This window comes from Artemia franciscana, chromosome 21, assembly GCF_032884065.1.
Source record: "Artemia franciscana chromosome 21, ASM3288406v1, whole genome shotgun sequence".
NCBI classification, from domain to species: domain Eukaryota; kingdom Metazoa; phylum Arthropoda; class Branchiopoda; order Anostraca; family Artemiidae; genus Artemia; species Artemia franciscana.
In genome coordinates this window covers 25,804,149-25,828,441 of record NC_088883.1, presented here as the reverse complement: position 1 = coordinate 25,828,441, position 24,293 = coordinate 25,804,149, and the positions used below count along the sequence as shown (strand labels likewise).

The 24,293-nt window shown below is 35.3% G+C and overlaps 1 protein-coding gene across 3 annotated transcripts in view; it reads left to right on the top strand.

Moving 5' to 3' along the window:
• The window catches only part of LOC136040563 (protein kinase C-binding protein NELL2a-like), a 35,706-nt gene extending 17,827 nt beyond the window's left edge, over positions 1 to 17,879 (top strand). The window contains exons 3-7 of one of the 3 annotated variants that reach the window (XM_065724786.1): positions 4,616 to 4,771; positions 5,799 to 5,984; positions 8,950 to 9,105; positions 12,364 to 12,513; positions 17,187 to 17,879. In XM_065724786.1, the coding sequence (XP_065580858.1) occupies positions 4,616 to 4,771; positions 5,799 to 5,984; positions 8,950 to 9,105; positions 12,364 to 12,513; positions 17,187 to 17,398 (860 nt within the window). In that variant the 3' untranslated portion in view covers positions 17,399 to 17,879. The remainder of the gene's footprint in view (positions 1 to 4,615; positions 4,772 to 5,798; positions 5,985 to 8,949; positions 9,106 to 12,363; positions 12,514 to 17,186) is intronic. The other 2 variants (XM_065724788.1, XM_065724787.1) reach the window with 2 other exon arrangements.
• Positions 17,880 to 24,293: the final 6,414 nt, after the last annotated feature.

The window sequence follows — 24,293 nt, the reverse complement described above, 5'->3', positions numbered from 1 at the left end:
TCCGATCATTATAATATCGTGTATAAATTTACTATGAATCAGAAGATGTTAAAGAAATTTATAACAAATATAGATTTATTTTTGTCAATCTCTTAAAACCGAAATAATCCTGATAAATATTATCAACAAAATTTCTAAGTGTTATTTCGAAGAAACTATATAAACATTTAGTGTTATTTTCATTTAGTCATAGTATGATTGTGAACGAAGTGCTTGTTATCCCGAATTAATCAGTTTAATCCTTTCATGACCGACGGGACCATACAGTCTCGCCATGTAAAAATCCTTTGGGCTCTTCTTAATTGATTGATAGCACCAGAATTGAACGATGTGCTTCAGGATGCTGTTAAGGTCTTAACTTTTATTAAGAGCCATGCCCTTAACAGTCGCTTATTTTCATATCTCTGTAAGGATACGGATTCCAACTCCACAATTTTGTTATTACATGCAGAATTAAGATAGTTGTCAAGAGGTCAAAGTTTAAAAAGGTTATTGTTATTAACGGACGAGATCGAAATATTTTTAACTGAACGAAAATGTGAATTTGCTACTTTTTTTCTTCAAAATGACTTGTGGCTATCCAAGATGGGTTATGTGTCAGATATTTTTGCGAAGTTAAACGATCTTAACTTGTCTCTTCAAGGAAAAAATTCCGATATATTTACTTCAAACGATAAAATTGAAAGTTTTATTAAAAAGATCAGCATTCGGAAAAGTAGGGTCGAAAAAAATTCGTTTGGAATGTTTTCCAGTGTCGACAATTTTGTAATTGAGAAAATTCATTGTAAAACTTTTATTGCAAAAACTATTGTAGATCACTTAAAAGCACTAAAAATACAGTTCTGGACATATTATATATTAAATGTTGATTTACAATAAATAGTTTGTATTCAAAAGCCGTTTTGGATTGGCTTAAGTGAGATTGATCATCTGCCACTTAAATCTCAAGAGGAACTTGCTGAGCTTTCGTGTGACTCAAACTTAAAACTACAATTCCAAAAAAGCCCCTCACTGAATTCTGGATCGGAACTAGAACTGAATTTCCCACAATCGGTTATATGGCGTTCAATGTACTTCTCCCATTTAACACCATATATTTATGTGAAGTTACTTTCTCAGCTTTAACACACATTAAATCCCAATATCATTCAGCGATAAAAAATGTCGAAAAGGTCTTACGTCCAGCAGTTTCAAACATGCAACTACTTGGATATATCCGGGAGAATTAAGACGGTCAGAATCTACTTTTGTTTTTGAAACTATAATAAAAACATTTCTATAAATTTTGTGCAAATATCAATTTTAGATTTTTATATGTTTCAAAACGAATTCTAAATTTATATATTTTCATATGCATATTTATATTGTTACCTAATAAATATACCATCAAAAAAAAATTTGTTCTTTTATATTTGTTGGGATCGTTAAGAAACTCGGAATCATAAATGGGGTCGGGAATTACAGAAGTTTAAGAAACCCTGCTCTAGACCATTCGTGGGATATTGCTGATACACCCTTTTGACAACAAGTATGAAAAGAGTAAGTTTTGATTTAGTTCAGTATCCCCTTAAGCATTTTCAAAAAGTTTCACCTTCCTACCCGTAGAATCATTATTGCTAGTAGTTGTCGTCGTAGTAGTAGTTGTAGTGGAAATAGTCGTTGTGGCAGTAGTAGCAGTTGTCATAGTAGCTCTAGTAGCAGCAGTAAAATTTATTACAGTTCTAGTAGTCCTAGTACGCACAATTTGTATTTTCCTTGTTCAACATCCCCCTTAACTTAACAGCCCCTTAACAACAGCCCGCTTAACAACCCCTTAACCCCCTTAACAACAGTCCTGAATATTTCGACTTAATATCCTAGACCATTCCTGGGATATTGCTGAAACACCCTTTTCATAATAGGTATGCACAGAGTGTGTTTTAATTAGTTCAATTTATCTCTAAACATTTGCTGAAAGTTTTACATTCCTATGCTTAGCCTCAGTAGTAGTAGTCATAGCAATAGTAGTAACAGTAGCGGTAGTAGTAATAAGCACAGAATTCCTTTTGGTTAATTCACTGTTTCTCTCAATATGCCCTGAAAGATTCAACTTCATGATCTAAGCTGTTCCTGAGATATTTCTCTTACACCCTTTTGGCAACCTGAAGATACACAGTGCTTTTTTATTTATTTAAATTTTCCCCTAAATATTCACTGAAAGTTTTGCCTTGTCACCCTTAGCCTCTGCAGATGTAGTGATCTTAGCGGTAATATGCATAGAGTGCCTTTTGGTTAGTTCTAAATTCCCCTCAACATTCCCTGAAAGGTTCAACTTAATAGTCTAAGCTCCTCCTAATAAATTGCTTTTATTCCCTTTTGAAAACCTGCATTCATATAATTTAGTTGAAACTCCCCCCCAGAAATTCCCTGAAAATTTTACCTTAATACCAGTTGCTTCACTAGGTGCAATAACCGTAGTAGTAGTAGCAGTAAGCACTTAATACCTTTTGTTGAAAATCCACCTCAACGTTCCCCAAAAGCTTCAACTTAATAATTTAACCCATTCCTGAGATATTGCAAGCACATTCTTTTGACAATCCACATGCTGATGGTGTGTTTGTACTTAGTACAACATCCCTCAAAATATTCCCTGAAAGCTTCACCTTAATACCCCTAGCTTCAGCAGTAAAAATAGTTTGTAGTAGTAGTAGTATAAGCATTAGAATGCATTTTTTCAACCTATCCATTGACACATGCTGAAAGATTCAACATATTTCCATAAGCACTTTCTGGGCCATTACTGATACGTCATTTTGTCAACCTGCCTACACATCTTGCACTTTGATTTAGTTCAACACTGTTTCAACATTCTTTGAAATTTTCACCCTAATATTCTTACCATTGGTTGCAACATCAGTGGTAGAGGTCTAATGAATAATGATAGTAGCAATAGCAGTAGTAGTAATAGTAACGGTAGTAGTAGTAGTAGTAGCATTAGTAGTAGCCGCTGTAGTAGTGATAATAGTAGTAGTAGTGGTAGTAGTAGTAGAAGAAGCTGTAGTGGTAGCTATTAGTGGTAAAAGTAGTATGAATGATGATAGTAGAAATAGCAGTAGCCAATTTAAGTAGTGATAGTAGCAGCAGTACTGGTAGAAGTGGTAGCAGTAGTTTTAGTAGTAGTAGTAGCAGTAGTAGTAGTAGTAGCAGTAGTGGTTGTTGAAGTAGTTGTTGTAGTTGTAGTAGTAGCAAGCAATTTTTAGTAATTTGGTTATTGCAACATCCCCTACATATAACCATATATATTTCAACTTAATACTCCAAGTTGCTCATAAGATATTGCTTATACGCCTTATTGACAACCTGCATGCAGACAGTGTGATTTTCTTCAGTTCAACTTCGCCCCTCATTATTCCCTGAAATTTTACCTTCATACCTTTAACCTTGGTTAAAGTTGCGACAATAGTTGTGACAGCAATAGTAGTAGGAGTATTGCTACTAGTTGCAGTTGTAGGCTACTAACTAAGTAGTAGCTGTGTTACTAGTGGTAGAAGTAGTATGCTGCCTTTTGGTTAGTTGAACATCCCCCTCACCAGGCCCTGGAAATTTCAATTTAACCCTAAAGTTGTTTCTATAAAATTGCCAATATACTCCATCGATAGCTTGTATGCCCAATGTGTGTTTTAATAAGGTCAACTTTCCCCCACATTGCCTAAATTTTTCATCTAAATGTTCTCAGCCTTAATATTAGTTGCAGTAGAAGTAGTAGTTGGAGTAGCAGTAGTAGTGGCAGTAGTATAATCAGTAGCTTATACATGTTGCCTTTTGGTAAATTGATCTTTCCCCAAAGTATTCTCAGAATTTCCAAATTAATACCCTAAGCCATTCCTGAAAACTCCACTTTTGACAATCTGTATGCACATAATATTTTCTAATCTAGTTAATCTTCTCTCTCAATATCGTTTGATTTATTTGCTGTCCTCCTTCTAGTCTTTGAAATATGCCGAAATAATTACTTTTTCAATCGGCTTTTTTAGTATTTTCCCAGGAAAAATACCGAAAAATTAGTCCTCATACGATTTTGAGAACTTAGGCCAATGATGTCTCATACTTAGTTTTGTGGGCTTATTTTATATTTTTGGTTACTTATTTGAACAAATAGGGCAACCTGGTCTTTTTTGCTCCCAAGATTCCAATTCCAATATATGGCTCGGTAAAAGTTTGGCCAATGGGAAGGTTAATTGTGGAAAGCTTATCTTTTCGTATTTTATAAGGATTTGGGATTCATACGTGGTCAGAATGGCGAACTTGAATCAATATTTTAATTTCTCAATATCTCGGCCATCAGACATTCTCTTAGCAATGGGCCCTTACATATTTCATGTACCTATGATTGACAATTACTTCTTTTTGTCTGAAAAGCTTTCGTTTAGGCCTTCAAGGATTTCACTTTAGAATTTTGTAAAGCCTCATGTGTCTAATTTTAGCTTTCACTTCATTGTTAATCTTAATTTCAGATAATGTTTGACTCCGAACAACGATTACTATAAATGCGTGATTTGTTCTTAATATATTCAGTTTTGGGAAGGCTCAGATATGTCAAATTATTTTAAATTGCTCTAACGTATATTCATTACAGCTTTAAATACTTGTGAAAATGGTTTTCCGAATAGCTGTGCCCTCATTGACCAAGGAGCTACATGTGCACCAAACAATTATGGTGGATTCTTTTGCATCTGTTCATCTAACGATTATCTGTCTCTAAATATTTCAGCCGCCACACAGTTATGTGTTTGTAAGTATTTCTTTTCCATTCTTTGAAAAACTTTTAGGTAAGGTAGTTATTTCTGTAACATCTAACCTAAGCAGAAGTAAAACTCAACATTCTGGTTCGATTTTGAAATATTGTAGGTCCAGAACATCAATATTCACGAGCTGTAAGTAGTATTGTGCATAAGAGTGATACTTGCTAATTGTAGAGCAGCCTCTCAAAAAGGGTTAATGCGCTAGACACTAGATCCATGACTTACGAAATTTTTGTATTTGCAGTTAGGCTACGGTTACGCTTTGCTGTTGTTGGGTGCAAATGTTTATTTTTTTGTTTCCGTTTTTTTCTCGTTTATTACTCCGTTCTTTTTGCATTATGGTAAGGCTATTTTTAAATCAAAAAACAAAAGGATATCATAATATATGTAATGTATTATCAGATAATGGAGGGGAATATTTTTTTTACTATTTTTGTTTTACCTATTTGCGTGATATGTATCGCTTTTTTATTATAAATAGGCAGCTGACTAACTTTGTTTGAGTTCCACTTGCTCATATAATTTAGTAAGCACGTAAAAGTACTCGAGGCAGGTCAAAACATATAATATTTTGAAATATTTTAGAGATATATAACATACTGTTTACAAGAATCCCTTCTTGGGGAAGGAGGGGGAGGCAAAAATTTAATGAAATGTGCCAAAAACTGTCAAATTCAATACCAAGCGCTAATAATTATTAATATTTTATAACGTACGGGGTTCGCGCCAAAAGGTTCTCCTACCAAAAGGTTCTCCAGAAGCTATTTGATAGATTGGCTAATTAAATCATAAAAAGAAATCATGTTGAACCGTCAAAGCAAATACAGTCAAAAAGGTGCTTGAAAGTGCTTAATAAGGTACAAAAAACTTGAATTATAAAATTTAACTATATTTGCAAAATAAAAACACATTAAAATTGATATTAGATATTATGATTATTATGTAAATAAATTATGGTCCATGGATTTTCAGGTTCTTGACAAACGGGACATACTATTGCTATATTATTTTTTATAGCAATTCACGACGTTAGATCCTGTTTTCCGTACGGAGGGGAAACAAGCGTATGTCAAGCCGTAGGAGACATAGGAGCCACATGTACAGAAGTATCAAACTCATGTAGAGAGCCATCTATGTGTGTTGCAACATCATTCCAGTGTCACTGTTCAGTAGGGTTTAGTGTCAGCAACAAAATCTGTCGTGGTTTGTATAGCAATTATTCTTTTTGAATTCTCATTAGTGTAGCTCCAATAATGATGTTATTTTTCTCGTGCTGTGGCAGTTAGAATTTAGTTTTGTCCATTCTTTTTTTTTCCTTTCAATTTTAATGATTTCATTTTATTTCTACAAAGTGCCATACATTGAGGAAAAAATAACCCAAGCCCTGACGCGATGTAAATACAATCAATATTCCTTTCTGTTCTTAGTCTTCTCCCACTGGCAACATTTTGGCGGAAATACTGGCAAGTAGCTCCTTTCTTTCCTAAGTCTCCCTGGGCAATCCTCCCCCTCTCCCTCCGTTCCCATGTCAACTTGTTATCTGAATGGTTGGCGCACTGCATCTATTTTTAAATTGAATCATGCAAGCATTTTCTGTAAGTATTATCGGGCTGGACTTGGATACGTGGTGGCTTCAGCAGCCCTATCCTCGCTGTTCTGATCGCTGGCTTTTTTTATAAAAGGGTATAGATATTTTACTTTGTCTATTCATTTGGAAGGCATGTTGAATTATTTCAATGAAAGTGTAAGCACAAAGGTAGACATGCTACACCTTATTTGAACAATAATCCTGCAAGAATTATCAGTCGGTAGGAGTAGAGGACCAAAATGAGCCATTTGCCCCTCCGGCTTCAATATATGGCTAAGCTTCTCATTCTATGAACCCTGCCATATATTCGAATGGGTGTTTCAGCTTTATTTAGAAAAGTTGCTACCCTCTTCAAGGCTCTTAATATGCCCACTTCTGAAAATAATTTTTGAATTCTTCAAGAAGTTATTTTAATAGAGATCTGAAAAGACAAATCTCCATATGCTACATGCATTTATTTTCTAGTTGATTTGACTAGTTTAGAATGGGAGGTTAGGTTACAGAGACATGGATTCTAGAAACAAAAGTTAGGCTGTACCGCATGGAGAAGCATCTATATCAATTTGAAAATTTGTTTTATTTGGAATACAACACCAAATGTTTAACATAATTTTAAAATACTAAGCATTATCTGAGTCTCGTCGTCTGAGTCAGGACTCGTCACATTGCACTGCTTTCTACTTAATTTTAGTTTTTAAGTGTGAGAGTGGGGATGTAGTTTTTTTTAAATAATCGTCTGCTAAACTATCATCTTTGACAATACATGTTTACAGTTTCTTCTGATGAGTTTTGTTATTAGTTTATAATCTGTGATGTGTAATAGCTTAAACGAATAATGCATTTTTAAAAAGGACAAATTACATTGGATGTCCTAAATCTAAGAGTAAAGTAGGTTTTGAGTAGAAAATGGTAGAAGTTATGTCTTAATTCGTAGATGTCAAGGACAAAGAATGAAATTTGATATCAAAATGGTCGATTTCAGAAAAATTACGTTTGTTGTCATTTTTATATTAGAGAGTGACTTGAAATCAAAAATCGTAAAGCACGTTCATGAAAAAAGGGAAAGTGAGTAGATGCATGTGGAAAGCATAAAAACTACCGATTTTTTGTCTTTTCGTCTTCGGGTCTTTTGTCACATTCCCATTACAGGAATAAAAACTGCCGTTTCAATCTCTCATATTTTCTAGTTTCAAATAATTATGCCTTGACTTTAATCCTGGGCTAGTGAATCAAAAATCATATGGATGAAAGCTAAACACCGTTCAACTTGCACACTCTGTTTACACTACAGATCAAATATTGTTTACGCTAATTTTGCTTAGCTTTCATTTTATTTACAAGTGAGTGGAAAATATGAGAAAAATCTGTTCTCGGAACCAAATAGTGCTTGCCATTGTATAAATCGTAAATACAGTTAGGTTTTAAGTTTTGATACAAAGTAAAGTGGGATTACCTTGCACACGTGGTGAATTTTTTGAAGTAGCAACAATGATCGGTTTTTGGTAAAGAGAGTGTTAAGTAAGTTTTAAATAGAATTATTTTATTTCAAGACTTGTTTGAAGAATCTTGTTATTCTTCTTTTTAAAGAAACTCTGTTTCTGCGATATACCATTTTAAAAATTTTCTAGACATTGACTATGACTATGCCAGCCTTTAATCAATATCAAAACAGTAATACCTAGGTTTTGCTCTCACAACTCTTCTTTTAGCAAAACAGACGAGAAGCTGCTGCAGCACTTTCTATTGCCTAGGAACTTAAATCGGGTTTAATGAAAATTTGTTGTCTTTTGGAGGGAGGATAACCTTTTTTGCTCTACAGCGTTTCACAAGCAGAAAAATCACTTTTGCCTTAAAGCGCTAAAGAATTACACTCAATTGTGGATGTATAAAACGTCAGTGTGAAAAACAAGAAATACAGGTATCAAAAGGATTTTCAAGCCGAATTTACTTTTTTGTATTATTTACAGGCTTGAAAGCTCCCAATTATCCCTTTCTGGGATAATAAACAATTAAATGCTTAACAAAACTTAATCAACTAAGCTGCAACTGAATATAGGTAGAGCCAAAAATTAAATATAGATGGAATCCGTTAAAAAAACAATCATTATTTCGCTTTCTTCGGAGCGAAAACTTCTCAAATGCTAGGTTATACATTAGAATATTCTTTTTTCTCGCGAATCCCGTTTAATTATAATGTACAATTGTCTAGCTTTATTGTTTTTCCGTAGCATTCTTGAGAATTTTGAAATGGTATTCGTGGTATTACAGCAATGCCCTAGCGCCATCTTTAAGACGAATTCTGACATTGTTTTTCGCTTAAAACTCTTGCTATATTTTGTTTATTGAATTCTGATTATTCATTTGAAAATACTTCTTAAGGCTTAAAATACAATTTTGCCAATTACATAGAGCATTAAATTCTTTACTGTTGTATTAAAAAATAAGATGTTTAAGAAAAAAAAACTGAGAGCTTTTCAATGCAAAATAATATAAGTGCCCAGTCTCATGGTGGTATTAAAATCAAATTAAGCAATAGGGTTAGTTAAGTGTTTGAACTAAAGTCGTAAATTTTCACTTTAGATGTAGATGAATGTAAACTTGGAACATCCCAGTGTTCTTCTCTTGGAGATGCTTCTGCTTTATGCAAAAACAATATAGGTGCCTATAACTGTGACTGCAGTGATGGTTTTAAAGAACTCTTAGAAAATGGCGAAGCACGATGTTACCCAGAGAGAGGTATTAGATATTCTATAGTTTACAGTAACTTTTCGGAGACGGTTTGGAAAACTTAGCAACCTAATTTGATTTTCTTGAGTTTCATCGACAAAAAAGTTGTTGCTATCTATTCAGAACAATTCATTTGCTGCAGTTCTCTCAAATCAAAAATAAAATCACCAGGAATTACTCTAGTTTTTGAAAAATACAAAATCTTTTAGACTTGAAGTTAGCTGGGTTCAGGTCTTTCCAGGTGTATGTATTTTGTTGGGGTATATCTCACGGTACAAGCTTCTCTTGAGGCGGGTTTTTGAAAGTTAATTTTCCTCGTTGTCTCTTCTTTTGTGGCAAATTTTTCTTTAGGCAGATGATCCTGTTACAAAAATTTTCATGACCCGAAAATGATGAAAGCTTAGGATGACATAGCTGAAGATGTCACCATGGTCAGTTTATATTGCCAGGTCTTCAAAGGCCAAGTTTTTCTTACGTAGAAATGATCAGGTGGGTTCTATACATAACAAGAGAGTACACATATTTTCATGAAGCCTGGTGGCAATCGAGTAAAATCCTGGAGACAACGAAATAAATTTTATGGTTGCTTTGCTATTATAATATGTGGTGTTTTGTCTAAATGCTGGCGTCCATTTTGAAATTTGCGGGAATATAGTACTTTAAAGATTTTTCCGGAAGGGGAACTAATATTGGTGGCTGGGCTGCACAAAATTAGCATCAGCTGTCAGATCAAATCAAAATAACCCCTCCCTTATGAGATAAACACTCAAAAGTGTAAATTTATCTTTAAGGAACTGAAAAAGTCGTACCTGATCTTAGCATATAATTTTCAATACAAATTTGGAATAATGGTTAATATTATTGTAAATTTTGTCAGGTTTTCATGTTGTTTTTACACCTTTCCAGCTGCTTTCCCTCCTGTTACTTTTTACAAAAATTTGTTTTATTTGTTGTTTTGCAATTTCAATTGTTTGTTACGAAAGAATAGTCACGGTTACGACCACTGCTCTGTAGCAACTATTGATAAAGCATTTTGTATGACTCTATTTTGGAATAAATAAATAGCTACCCATCTGTAGTGCAGTGAAATATTGAAATATTCTCAAAAAGATAGTAGTATATATGTATAAAACTCTACCCCTCCCAAATGCCTGTCAAAATTCTCTAACGATATCTGGTTATAAATAGCTGGTTATTATAGCTGGTTAACGATAGCTGGTTATAAAAAGGTGAAGCTGTTCCACTTTCGTGAAATGGTTTTGGGTCTCTGCTCCGTTATTAGTTCCTTTTTCCGTGCCTATTTCTACAAGTGAAGCCAAGGGGTAAACTATGTGAAATATCCTTTCAGATCTATTTGACAGTAGAGACTCGAGCAGTCATATGTTTCTCGTTTTTCGTCATTTAAGAGGAGAAGTTTTAAACTCGAGCCCCACTTTGCCACTTGGTTATAGCCCTTGTGAACCTGCTTATCCAATTTCACCTAAGCTTACCACCCTAACAAGAGTGCCAAGAGCAGGCAGACCACATTTCAATCCTCTGTCTGGCTAAGAATCTCTAGTCACCCTTCTCCTATTTCCTTATGCAATTTAAGCAGATTTAAATGTTCAACGTCAAAACTAAACTTAAATCCTTTTGCTTAATTGTCGATGTTTAAACATTATTTGAACACCTCAACTGAAAATTAGTAGATCACAAGCTCTTTGCTTGTGATCTGTCTTGTGATGGAACTTCCACAAGCTCTTCTAACCAAAACCTTGGCTGCGAATAGTATTTTTGGGTAGCCATCATGAGCGGTTGTCCTCAGGTTTATTTTAGCCTAGTAAATGAGGCAGCCTTTCACAGGATTAAAAATTTCGCAGGATTAAAATTTCGCCACTGTGGGTTTTACTTGTTTTAGTGTGCTTTTTTGTTTGTTTAGTTGACAACCCGTCTAGAGCAGCATGAGAAGAACGGAGCATAATGGAAAAAAAGACAAAAGAATGAAATCAACGACATTATTTCTAGCAAAACACTAAGTTCCAAGACAGTGATTTCTGCATGTTCCCATGGTGATACGTGGAGCAGATATTTGAAGAAACGGAAGAAAGTAGACCTGATTTTGTTCATCACTTCCGAAAAAACTGTAATAAATCGAATCTGAGGCAGCAAATAGCCTTTTAAAGACTAGTAAGGTAAAATGGTTGAAACAGATATTGTGAAAAGATGTTAGAGGAAATGTTAGAGGAGATGTTAGAGTCTGAAATATTCGGTGAGAAGGTGTTGCTTGTTTTAGTGTGCTCTTTCTGTGTATTTAATTGACAATCCGTTTGCGAAAACATGAGAAGGACGGATCCTAAATGGAAAAAAAGATAAAGAACGAGAAAAAACATCATTTATGCTAGCAAATAACCCACAATTGTGTTAAATTACAGCCCAATACTAGAAAAAACAAAAAGTAATCAACAAAATATAAATAAAATTCTCTATACCATAACTGACTTGTAATTTTTTTTTTATACTTATCATGAATTTCAGGGACAGTAATTTCTGCTTGTTTTCATGAATGTGTGGAGCAGATATTCAGAATAACAGAAGATGGTGGGCTCAATTTTGCTCATGAAATTTAGTAAAAATCTTCCAGAAGGCTGTAACACATGAAATATTAGGCAGCAAAACTACTTTTCGAAAAAAAAAACAATTGAACCATAAGAGGCAGATATTGGAGAGAAGTGTAAGTACTCAAAAGACTGCAAGCATGGTGAATATAGATTCTGGTAGGGAGGCCTAGGTATGAGATACGGTCAAAGATCTTAATAGCAAAACTATAAAAGATGGCCTGTGATGAGTAATTATATTGCCAGCTGAAAATACCGAGTTCTAATTTTTTGACTGGAGCTCTAGTCCAAGAATTTCTAGTTTCTAGTTTAGTTTTTCGGTTTCCAACGATATTTAAATCTTTATTCGTTGCATAAGATGGTATTTATTATGGAAGGGGGAAAATACTAAATTCACGCATGTGTAGAAAGTGTTGTGGCTTTTTGTGTATCTGGATTGGTCTCAGTAGGACTCCCATGGGCGCAAATTGACCTACGCAAAGACAAAATTGAATACATGGCTTTTAGAATAAGAAATATTTAATGAAAAGAAATGTTATGCTGTGCTAGCAAGTGCCAAATTTACTAAAGCATTTTCACGTGCTCCGTGTTAAAATTGCTATCCTCGTTGTTTTGTATTTAAGGATACTTTTCATATTCTTCACTAACTTAAAATACTTTCTTCTTCTGCTAGCTTCTACTACCACAGCACCAACTACAACATCAACTCTAACGACGACTACACCAACAACCACCACACTGGCAAGTACAACAACACCGACTACAACACCAACCACGACAACAACACCGACTACGACAACAGTGACAACAACTACTACGACAAGTAAGTTTAGAAGAAGTATTTCCAATCAGCTTTTTTCAAGTGGCAATAAATGATAAAATTTTAAGATTAGAGAAATGGTTTTAGATTCGTTAGATCCCTTAGAATAAGAGTTTTAATTAAGTCATGTTTTCTTATTAAATCAAGTCTTTTTCCTTCAAATTAAACTGATAAAGAGGACAAATAGAGCTCAGAACAAAGCTGGAAAAGAGCTTTTTCATCCAATTAAAACTGATTTGATTTACGTTTAGTGCTGGTTAAAACTATTTTAATTTCAGATGTTTCACGTTTAAAAACAAAAACTGTACAAATTAAAAGTTTTTGGAGAGTCATGATGCACGAATGAAGTATATTTTGAACAAAATTCATTGATAAAACAAGAAACAAAAACAAAAAAAAAAACAATTTCAAATGGGAGTAAGACCCTAACAAAATAATCTAAAACATTGTTTTTTCTCTAAATTTACAATCGTTGGAGTCAAGAATTATTGCAGGTAAGATTATTAAATTTGTCATTAACGCTCTAAAATTAAACAATGATCCACATTTCCAGGCTCTTCTTTAGTAAATATTGTCCAAGAATCAAAACGAAATATGAGTGTAAGAAAAAAGAAAATCATTGACTTGTACATTCAACCCCCCTCCCAAAACAATAGAGGTGGATATTGGAGGGATAAACCAAGCTGTATACGCTAAAATGGCAATTACCGAACTTAAATAGATTAGAATACATTTCGAGTAGATTAAATAAAACAAATGTGTTTTCTACTGAAAGCAAAGAGCAACAATAAAAATTAAAACGAAGAGAATTTTTTCCGTATCTGAGGGGGGGCCCCTTCTCAAACCCTCTTTCTTCACGGTAAAGTTTCTTAGTACTCTTAAAAAACCCTCTGACTCCTATTAAACGGCCCTTGCGTTCCAGGAGTCGTTCTTGAAGAATTTGGACTAAAGGTCGAACTTTAACATAAAAAGTGGAGTATTGAAGAGGGGGTAGAATAATTCTTTTATTATTTTCAGTAGAAAAAACTTGTTTAGAATATTAATATTTGATCCTATTTCAAATAATCCCAGTAAATCAACTCCCCCAAAGCAAGATTTCTGTTCGATTTGCAGCCATAAGTCTATTCCATTACATCTTATTGGTTCGTCGATTGCCTTTGCATGGTACTACGATATTTGCAGTCATGAGAGTGAGTTGAAGGTAAGAGATCTAGCAAAATTGAATCTTGTTGATAGGAGTACATCACCAGGTGCTGAAAACCTGGCACTCAGAAAGGCCATTCAACTAAGTGTCACCGGAGCTTCTTGTTGTCAGTTTGTATGCTAGCTTAATCATTTTTCTAGACTCTAAAAAGATTTTAGTCCCTGGTTTTCACTGGTGGGATCTTTACTTTCTTGAGCTTTATTATACGTTGATCTTATACTCTATTATACGTTGATCTTATCTTGATTTTACCTTGTTGGATGATTTTCCTCTCCTCGACAAAGATTTGAATTCTAGTTATACATATTATAACTACAGAGTACAAGGTACCAAGTCCTAGTGTATTCACCGAATAATCAACGAGCAAAATTGACTGACAACAAGAGTATTGGCTCAGATAAATTTTTACATTCAGTTGCAGAAGCAAAGAGACAAGATCCAACGTAGATATGGAGTGTTTTCATTAGTACAATCAAATGCCCTTGTTAGTACAATTAGAAACATATTCCTGTTAAGCTAAAGCAGCTTTACAGCTTTATTGTAAAGGAAAATTTATTGTTAGCACAATTAGAAACATTCTGCTGCTAAGCTTTAGCAGCTTTACAGCTTTATTGTAAAGAATAATAGAAATGGTAATACACTGCTATATTTTTTTTAAACATTAACTTAGTTGTTATAAACAAGGAATTTGGTCTTAGATTGGCCAGCAAATAAAAATGATACTTGTTCGATGGTAAGACGCCTGGATCTTATTGATCATATTGGCTTAATCGAAGACTGATTTGACCCAAACAAGACATTGGGGCGTATAGAAGTTCTGAAATTCACGTTAAAAGTAAAAGTCACGTTAAAAGATCATCAAGTAGTAGAGTCCCGGGTTAATTTAAAGCTGTATTTAGGAAGGCTGGCTACTTACCAGATAGTTCAGGGCTTATCAAACAGTTCGTGGTAACGAACTGTAGTAAGGAGCGACCCGGCTCAATAGTAAACGAAACTCTAAAAAACGGAATTTCGATACTAAAAGATATATAAAAAAAATCGGATTTTTATGCTGATTTTAAATATATAAGTTTCATCAAATTTAGTTTTTGTCATCAAAAGTTACGAGCCTGAGAAAATTTGCCTTATTTTGGAAAATAGGGGGTAACACCCCCTAAAAGTCATAGGATCTTAACGAAAATTACACCATCGCATTCAGCGTATCAGAGAACCCTATAGACAAAATTCCAAGGTCCAATCTACAAGAATGTGGAATTTCGTATTTTTTGCCAGAAGACAAATCACGGGTGCGTGTTTTTTTTTTTTTTTCCCCAGGGGTCATCGTATCGACCAAGTGGTCCTAGAGTGTTGCAAGAGGGCTCATTCTAACGGAAATGAAAAGTTCTAGTGCCCTTTTTAAGTGACCAAAAAAATTGGAGGGCACCTAGGCCCCCTCCCACGCTAATTTTTTTCCCAAAGTCAACGGATCAAAATTTTGAGATAGCCATTTTGTTCCGCATAGTCAAAAACCATAATAACTATGTCTTTGGGGATGACTTACCCCCCACAGTCCCTGGGGGAGGGGCTGCAAGTTACAAACTTTGACCAATGTTTACATACAGTAAAGGTTACTGGGAAGTGCACCGACGTTATCAGGGGGATTTTTTTGGTTTGGGTGTGGGGTTCAGGGGAGGGGGCTATATGGGAGGATCTTTCCTTGGAGGAGTATTTCATGGGGGAAGAGAAATTCAATGAAAAGGGCGCAGGAATTTCTAGCATTACTATAAAAAAAAACAATGAAAATATAAACATGAAAAAGTTTTTTCAATTGAAAGTAAAGAGAAGCACTAAAACTTAAAACGAACAGAGATTATTACGCATATGAAGGGTTCTAAAAATACTTTAGCATAAAGAGCGAGGTATTTAGGAGGAGATAAATACTTCGCTCTTTATGCTAAAAATTTTTTAAATAATTTCAACTATTTATTCTACGGCCTTTCTGATTCAGGGGTCATTCTTAAAGAATTGGGATAAAACGTAACGTAAGTTACGTAAGTTATGTACGTTTGTTACGTAAGTTAATTCTTAAGTTACGTTTTTTTTACTAATAAAAACGTTCGTTAAAAATTAAAAGATCTAGTTGCCTTTTTGAGTAACCGAAAAATTGGAGGGTAACTAGACCTCCTTCCCCACCCCTTATTTCTCCAAATCGTCTGATCAAAACTAAGAGAAAGCCATTTAGCCAAAAAAAGAATTAATATGCAAATTTCATTTTAGTAATTTATGTACGGAGAGCCAAAATCAGACATGCATTAAATCAAAAACTTTCAGAAATTAAATAAAAAAAAACAAGTTTTTTTAAATGAAAGTAAGGAGCGACATTAAAACTTAAAACGAACAGAAATTACTCCGTATATGAAAGGGGCTTTTCCTCCTCGACACCCCGCTCCTTGCGCTAAAGTTTGATTCTTTCTCGCAACTCTACTTTTTAAAACAATAAAAAACTTTAGCATAAGGAGCGGGGTGTCGAGGAGGAAAAGACCCTTTCATATACGGAGTAATTTCTGTTCGTTTTAAGTTTTAATGTCGCTCCTTACTTTCATTTATAAAAACTTGTTTTTTTTATTTAATAGACTCCAGGATGATAATGTAATAGAAACATTACAAGAATATTTGGAAGTCAAATTTTAAAATTAAAAATTTGGTAAAGTAGAAGATGGATAAAAACTTTAGGAACACATTTTGTAAATCAGGTATCTGGAGCAAAGTTGAAAAATGAACCAGGAACATTAGCAAGCTTAGAAGAAGGAAGAATGGTCTTTGTTCGATTTCTCTTGCAAGAGTTAGAGAAAAAAAAGCGAAACTAAGGATATTATTAAATTATAAATTATGGAGACATGAAATGGTGGTTGTGGATAAAATAGCAGATGATATGTAAGTTACTTCCTGATGTAATATTGGGATATTGTTTTGGCATGTTAAGATATTGAGAGAAAGTTTACAGCCAGGACTACTCCCCGCTATACACAGAAGTGGAGCCTAACTTGATGATAAAGAGCTTGTGAAGGAATGAGGAACTATTAGTTTGAGACTGTATTAACTCGTGATGAAGATGTGGGAGTCATATAATACTCAGATGAGAAACTTTGGGAGTATATAATTGAAAGAAGATTTTTGATGGTACCCCCTCCCCTAAAAAAATAGTAAGGTTTCAGCTGTTGAAGTATGGTAAGTAATCTCTTTCACATGTTTGTTCTAAAATTATATTTTCTTGCTATTGCCATTGACATTTTTATAGAAGTGTAAAATACCTATTGTAAAAAAAGCAAATATTACTCTTTAAAAAGGCTTTAGTTTTCAGATTTAGCAGATTTAGCTTTAAAGACATTGATTTCGTATGACGCTAAAACCGTCTTAATGGAACATAACTCTTGACTTCTGTTATTTCCAACAACACTTGCATATTGCCCTTACATTCTTCCATTTTTTACAGATCTTAAGCCAAGTGGCTCCAAAAGTAGATGGGAAGCATTGAAGAATGCAATGGTTTTCATTTCAGTTGCTGTTTTCAACGTTCTCATGTCACCTTTTCTTCTTATTGGTACAATTTTGACACTACCTATTAGATTGCTTAACTTTTTACTTCAAGAACGAATTTGTCAATCTCTATATTTTTTGGCCAATCAAAAACTGAGCTCTAGTTAAAAGGAAAACATTCAAAGTCTAATTATGCAATTTTTCAGTGTGCAGCATTGAACTCAATAAATTCTGTTGTTGATTTTTTTTTTTTTTTTAATTACTATGCTTAATAGGAATGGTTACTTTTGCCGTTTTGATAAACTTCTTTCCTAAATGTCCAGTCTTGGCAAACTAATCTTAAGTTCTAACTGCCATTCTTTTTGGGCTTATTGGCCACTTAATAACTGCATAATTACAGCTTATTTGAAGTGCTGAAAGCGCGTCATCAGGAACAATCAGAAAATTAGTAGTAATGAAGATGGCTTTCATTAAATGTGAGAGAAGTCCTGGAACTATCTTTTGTCAATTTTCAGCTAGAATGTTCTGCTGTACCTTATATTATAGCTAACAGATATTTCCTTGCTTGTACATCTTTTATTTAATATTCGTTTATTTTTCAAAGAAAGTTGTTGTTCATACTATGACAAATAAAGTACACTGCTTGAAATAAAAACTGTTTTCAGTAAAGTGCAAATGACGCTTTAGCCTATAGAATGTGAGATTCTTGTTTCTATAAATCATTATTGGCCGGATTTTATCGGCCTGTAATATATTTCCGTTTCACGTTTTTTAACGGCCCTTATTGTTAGGAGATTGGGAAAAAACAACTTGAGCGTAAAAAGTGAGGACACGAGGAAGCGGCAGCCCTCCTCATATAATGAACAATTTCTTTTTGTTTTAAGCTTTTATGTCACTTCTTACTTTCTCATAAAAGATAATACAGACCTATCCAAGAACTATTGGTGGATATTGCCCCTATAATTCTCATCACTGCTTGCTTTTATACTTTATACGTAAAAGTATAAATTGCTTTTATACTTTATACTTTATACATTCTCTAACGATATCATGCTGGTTATAAAAAGTTGAAGCTGATCCACTTTTGTGAAATGGTTTTGGGTCTCTGCTCCGTTATTAGTTCCTTTCTCCGTGCCTATTTCTACAAGTGAAACCTTGGCTCTTTGCTTGTGATCTGTCTTGCTATGGAACTTCCACAAGTTCTTCTAACCAAAACCGTGGCGGCGAATAGTATTTTTGGGTAGCCTTCATGAGGCTACCCATTTGGGTAGCCTTCATGAGGTTGTCCTCAGGTTTATTTTAGCCTAGTAAATGAGACAGCCTTTCGCAGGATTAAAAACAACCCATAGGCATTGTCGGTTTTGCTTGTTTTATTGTGCTTTTTTGTTATTTTAATTGATAACTCGTCTACATCAACATGAGGAGAACGGAGCATAATGGAAAAAAAAGACAAGAGAATGAAATCAATGACATTGTTTCTAGCAAAACACTAAGTTCCAAGACATTGATTTCTACATGTTTCCATGGTCATACGTGGAGCAGATATTTGAAGAAACGGAAGAAATTTGATCTCATTTGGCTCATCACTTCCAAAAAGCTGTAATAAACTGATTCTGAGGTAGCAAATAGCCTTGTAAGAACTGGTGAGGTAAAACGGTTGAAATAGCTTTTCTGAAAAGAGGTTAGAGGCAAATATTCGGTGAGAAGGTTTTGTTTGTTTTAGTGTGTTTTTTTTATTTAATTGACAATCCGTCTGCGAAAATATGAGAAGGACCGATCCTAAATGGAAAAAAAAAAGTCAAAGAACGAGAAAAAACATCATTTATGCTAGCAAACAACCCACTATTGTGTTAAATTACACCCCAATACTAGAAAAAAGGAAAAGAAATCAACAAAATATAAATAAAATTCTCGACACCATGACTGACTTGTAATATTTTTATACTTATCATGAATTTCGGGGCAGTAATTTCTGCTTGGAGCAGATATTCGGAGAAACAGAAGAGGGTGGACTCAATTTTGCTCATAAATTTAGTAAAAATCTTCTAGAAAGCTGTAACATATAAAATATTAGGTAGCAAAACTACTTTTCGAAAAAAAAAAATTGAACCATAAGAGGCAGGTATTGGAGAGAAGTGTAAGCACTTAGAAGACTGCAATCATGGTGAATATAGATGCCGGTAGGGAGGCCTAGGTATGAGATATCGTCAAAGATCTTAATAGCAAAACTATAAAAGATGGCCTGTGGTGAGTAATTATCTAGCCAGCTAAAAATACCGAATTCTAATTTTTTGACTGGAGCTCTAGTCCAAGACTTTCTAGTTTCTAGTTTAGTTTTTGGTTTGCAACGATATTTAAATCTTCATTCGTTGCATAAGATGGTATTTATTATGGAACGAGGAGCATACTAAATTCAAGCATATGTGTAGAAAGTGTCGGGGCTTTTTGTGTATCTGGATTGGTCTCAGTTGGGCTCTCATCGGCGCAAATTAGCCTACACAAAGACAGAATTGAATAAACGGCTTTTAGAAGAAGGCATATTTAATCAAAAAGAAATTTTTTGACAGAAAAAGCATGCTTTGCTAGCAAGTTCCAAATTTACTAAAAAAATTCATATGCTCCATGTAAAAATTGCTAGTCTCGTTGTGTTGTATTTAAGGATACTTTTCATATCCTTCACTAACTTAAAAAACTTTCTTCTTCTGCTAGCTCCTGCTATAACAACAACAACTCCAACGACAACTACACCAGCAACCACCACACCTGGAACTACAACAACACCAACCACGACAACAACACCGACTACAACACTGACCACGACAACAACACCGACTACAACACTAACCACGACAACAACACCGACTACAACACCAATCACGACAACAACACCGACTACAACTCCAACCACGACAACAACACCGACTAAAACACCAACCACGACAACAACACCAATTACAAAACCAACCACGACAACAACACTAACCACGACACCAACGCTGACTACGACAACATTGGCAACAACTACTACGACAAGTAAGTTTAGAAGAAGTATTTCCAATTAGTTTTTTTCTGGTGGTAATAAATGATAAAATTTAAAGATTAGAGAAATGGTTTTAGATTCGTTAGATCCCTTAGAATAAGAGTTTTGATTAAGCCTTCTTTTCTTATTAAATCAAGTCTTTTTCCTTCAAATAAAACTGATAAAGAGAATAAATAGAGCACAGAACGAAGTTGGAAAAGAGCTATTTCTTTTAATTAAAAACTGATTTGATTTGCGTTTAATGCTGATTAAAACTATTTTAATTTCAGATGATACATGTTAAAAATATAAACTTTCCGAATTAAAAAACTTTTGGAGAGTCAGGAATGCACGAGCGCAGTATATTTTGAACGAATTTCGTTGATAAAACACGAAATAAAAACCATGAAAAAAGCACTTACAAATGGGAGTGAGACCCTAACAAAACAATCCAAAACCTTTTTTTTATAAATTTACAATCGTTGGAGTTAAGAACTATTCAGAGAAGGTTATTAAATTTGTCATTAACGTTCAAAAATTAAACAATGATCAACATTTCTAGGCTCTTCTTTTGTAAATATTGTCCAAGAAGTAAAGCAAAATATGAGTGTCAGGAAAAAGAAATTCATTGACTCATATATTCAATCACCCTTACAAAAAAGAGAGGTGGAGATTGGAAGGATGAAGTCAGCTGTATAGGCTAAAATAGAAACTAACGAACTTAAGTGGATTAGAATACATTTCAAGTAAGTTTTAAATAAAACGAAAGTGTTTTCTACTGAAAGTAAAGAGAAACAATGAAAGTTAAAATGAATAGAAATTTTTTCCGTATCTGAGGGGGGAAGCCCCTTCCTCAAAACCCCTTTCTTCATGGTAAAGTTTCTTAGTACTCTTAAAAAACCTTCTGACCCCTATTAAACGGCCCTTGCGCTCCAGGAGCCGTTCTTGAAGAATTTGGACATAAGGTTGAACTTTATCATAAAAAGCGGAGTATTGAAAAGAGGGCAGAATAATTCTTGTATTACTTTCAGTAGAAAAATCTTGTTTAAAAAAAAAATGATATCTGATCGTTTTTAAAATAATTCCAGTAAATCAACTCCCCAGAGAAATAATGTTTCTGTACGATTTGCAGCCATAAGTCTATTCCATTCCATCTTATTGGATCATGGATTGCCTTTGCATGGTACTACAACATTCGCAGTCATGAGACTGGGTTGACGGTAAGAGATCTAGTAGAACTTAATCTTGTTAATAGTAGTGCATCACCAGGTGCACTGAAAACCTGGCACTAAGTTAGGTAGGACCTGGCTTGTACAAAGCTTCCAATCAACTTAGTGTCACCGGAGCTTCGTGTTGTCAGTTTGTAAGCTAGCTTAATCGTTTTTCTAAACTGTAAAAGAGATTTAGTCTGGGGTCTGCACTGGTGGGACCTTTAATTTCTTGAGATCCTTAGACGATTTGTATCAGTTAGACCATAGGAAAATTGTAACACGGGAAGACGTTGGATGAATACTATTTTACTGAGATTTTAAATGACGAATCTAGTTTGCTTTGATTTTATGTTGATTTTACTTTTCTGGATGATATTCCTCTCCCCGCCAAAGATTTGAATTCTAGTTAGGCACATTATAACTACAGAGTACCAATCACCAAGTCCTAATGTATTCACAAATGAATCAACGAGTGAAATTGAATGACAACAAGAATATTGACTCAAATTCATTTTTACATTCAGTTGTAGAAGCAAATAGACAAGATCTAACATAGATATAGATTTTTTCTATCAGGAGAAGCAAATGCCCTTGTTAGGACAATTAGAAACATTTTGCTGCTAATCTTAAGCAGCTTTACAGTAAAGGAAAAGAGAAATGTTAATACACTGCTATAATTTTTAAAAACACTGACTTAGTTACACTAAACATGAAAGTTATTCTTAGCTTCAACTTCTCTTCTTTTGAGATTTTTGTTGGTAAGTTCACAAGTTCAGTTTGATTGGTGGCTTACTCTGCCTCCCGTACCTTGATTTAGTTACTGGTATAACCACTGGTACTCCCTCCTTGGGTGGGCTTGGGCTACTGGAAGTACGGAGCAGGGCTGTTCTGTCAAGTGAGGGAATGTCTGATGATGCGGTAAACGGTGTTTCGTCTGCACGAGTTAGGTTCGACGCTGGGGGGATCGCAGTAGGAGTAACTGCATCGCTTCCAGTGCATTCTACTGGACTACGTCTGTTCTGTACTGGTGTTGATGGCTGTGCATTTGATATGTGTTTCCGATTCCTCTGTAGAATTGTTCCAGCTTCAGTTTCGATATGGTACGATCTAGGGCGTGCTGCTGGTGCTATGATGCTGGCGGTGCTCCACTGGCCATCAGTTTGTTTCTGGAAGGTCACTGTGTCCCCCGAGTGGAGGGTAGGCCTAGACTTGGCTTGTTTGTCGAAGTATCGTTTCTGTCTTGACTGGGCCTCTTCCCGCTTCAGCAGGTACTTTTTAGTTGGAACCACCTGCTTCCGCAGGTGCTTTTCTGTGCAAGGTAAGGTGGAGCGTAATTGGCGGCTCATTAGCAGTTGTGCAGGGGCGGCGTAGTTGTCTACGGGTGTATTTCTGTATTCCAGTAGACCAAGATACGGGTCATCTCCGCCTTCACTTGCCTTGGTGAAGATGTCCTTGCAAGTGTGGACAGCCTTTTCTACCAGTCCATTGGACTGCGGGTAGATAGGGCTGGAGGTCTTGTGCCTTATGCCCCATTCTTTGATGAACTGTTCAAACTCTGCAGATGAGTATTGTGTTCCATTGTCTGAGATGATGGTGTGGGGGATCCCATGTCGAGCAAAATGTGCTTTTAGTTTACTAATGACTTCTTTGGATGTCACGTTTTTCAACAGGTCGACTTCAAAGAAGCGGCTGTGGTAATCGACTGTTATAAGATATTTTGCTTCATTCCAATCAAATATGTCTGAGGCTACCTGCTGCCATGGTACTAATGGGATCTGGGAGTTCATGAGAGGCTCTTTCTGGTTGTTACGGCTATGTTTCTGGCAAGTGGGACAGTTTATGATTAGCGTTTCGATATCACCATTCATCTTTGGCCAGTAGACGAGCATCCTGGCGCGTTGCTTTGTCTTTTCCATACCAAGGTGGGAGACGTGAAGTTGCTTGAGGATTTGGGGTCGCATCTTCCTTGGGATAACGATCCTTTCGCCTTTAAATATGATGCCATTCATGTATGACAGCTCGTGTTGAAGGTTCCAGTATGCAAGGAGATCCGTGGCACATTGCTTTCTGGTGTTGGGCCAACCACCTTGTATGGCTTCTCTGAGATGAATCAGGTGCTCATCTTCCTTGGTATGAAGTCATATTTCCTCAAGCCTTGCATCGCTAACAGGAAGTACGCGTGCAATCTGGTGGACATACACCTCGATTTCTCTATGGAGCTTCTCGTCAATGTCAGGTAGGTGCAGCCTTGATAAAGTGTCTGCGACTGCGATTTCTGTCCCTGATCTGTAACTGAACTCTAGGTCATAGGGTTGAATCTGAAGCATCATTCGTTGAGCTCTGGCAGGTGCTTTTTGAAGTGGATTTCGTAGGATGGTTTCAAGTGGGCGGTGGTCTGTGGTTACTTTTACATGCCTGCCATATATGAAATGATGGAAGTACTTGCAACCGAAGACTATTGCGTATAATTCCTTTTCAAGCTGTGAGTATTTCTGTTCAGCTTTGCTAAGGGAGCGTGATGCATATGCGACAACGTTGCCGTTTGACGAGATGTATGCTCCTAGACCGTGTGACGATGCGTCCACAGTAAGGTCGATGGACTTGCATGAATGGTCAAAGTATGCTAAGTTTGAGACTGTTGAGTGTTTGATGTTTTGGAGGGCTTCGTCATGCTCTTTGGCCCACTTGAACTCGGTGGCTTTACTGAGGTCACGCAGGGTTTTATTCTGTGTTGATAAGTTTGGGATGTATTTTGCAAGATAGTTTAACATACCCAACAGAGTTGCAAGTTCTTCTGAGTTTGATGGTGTAGGCATGTTGTTAATAGCTTCGA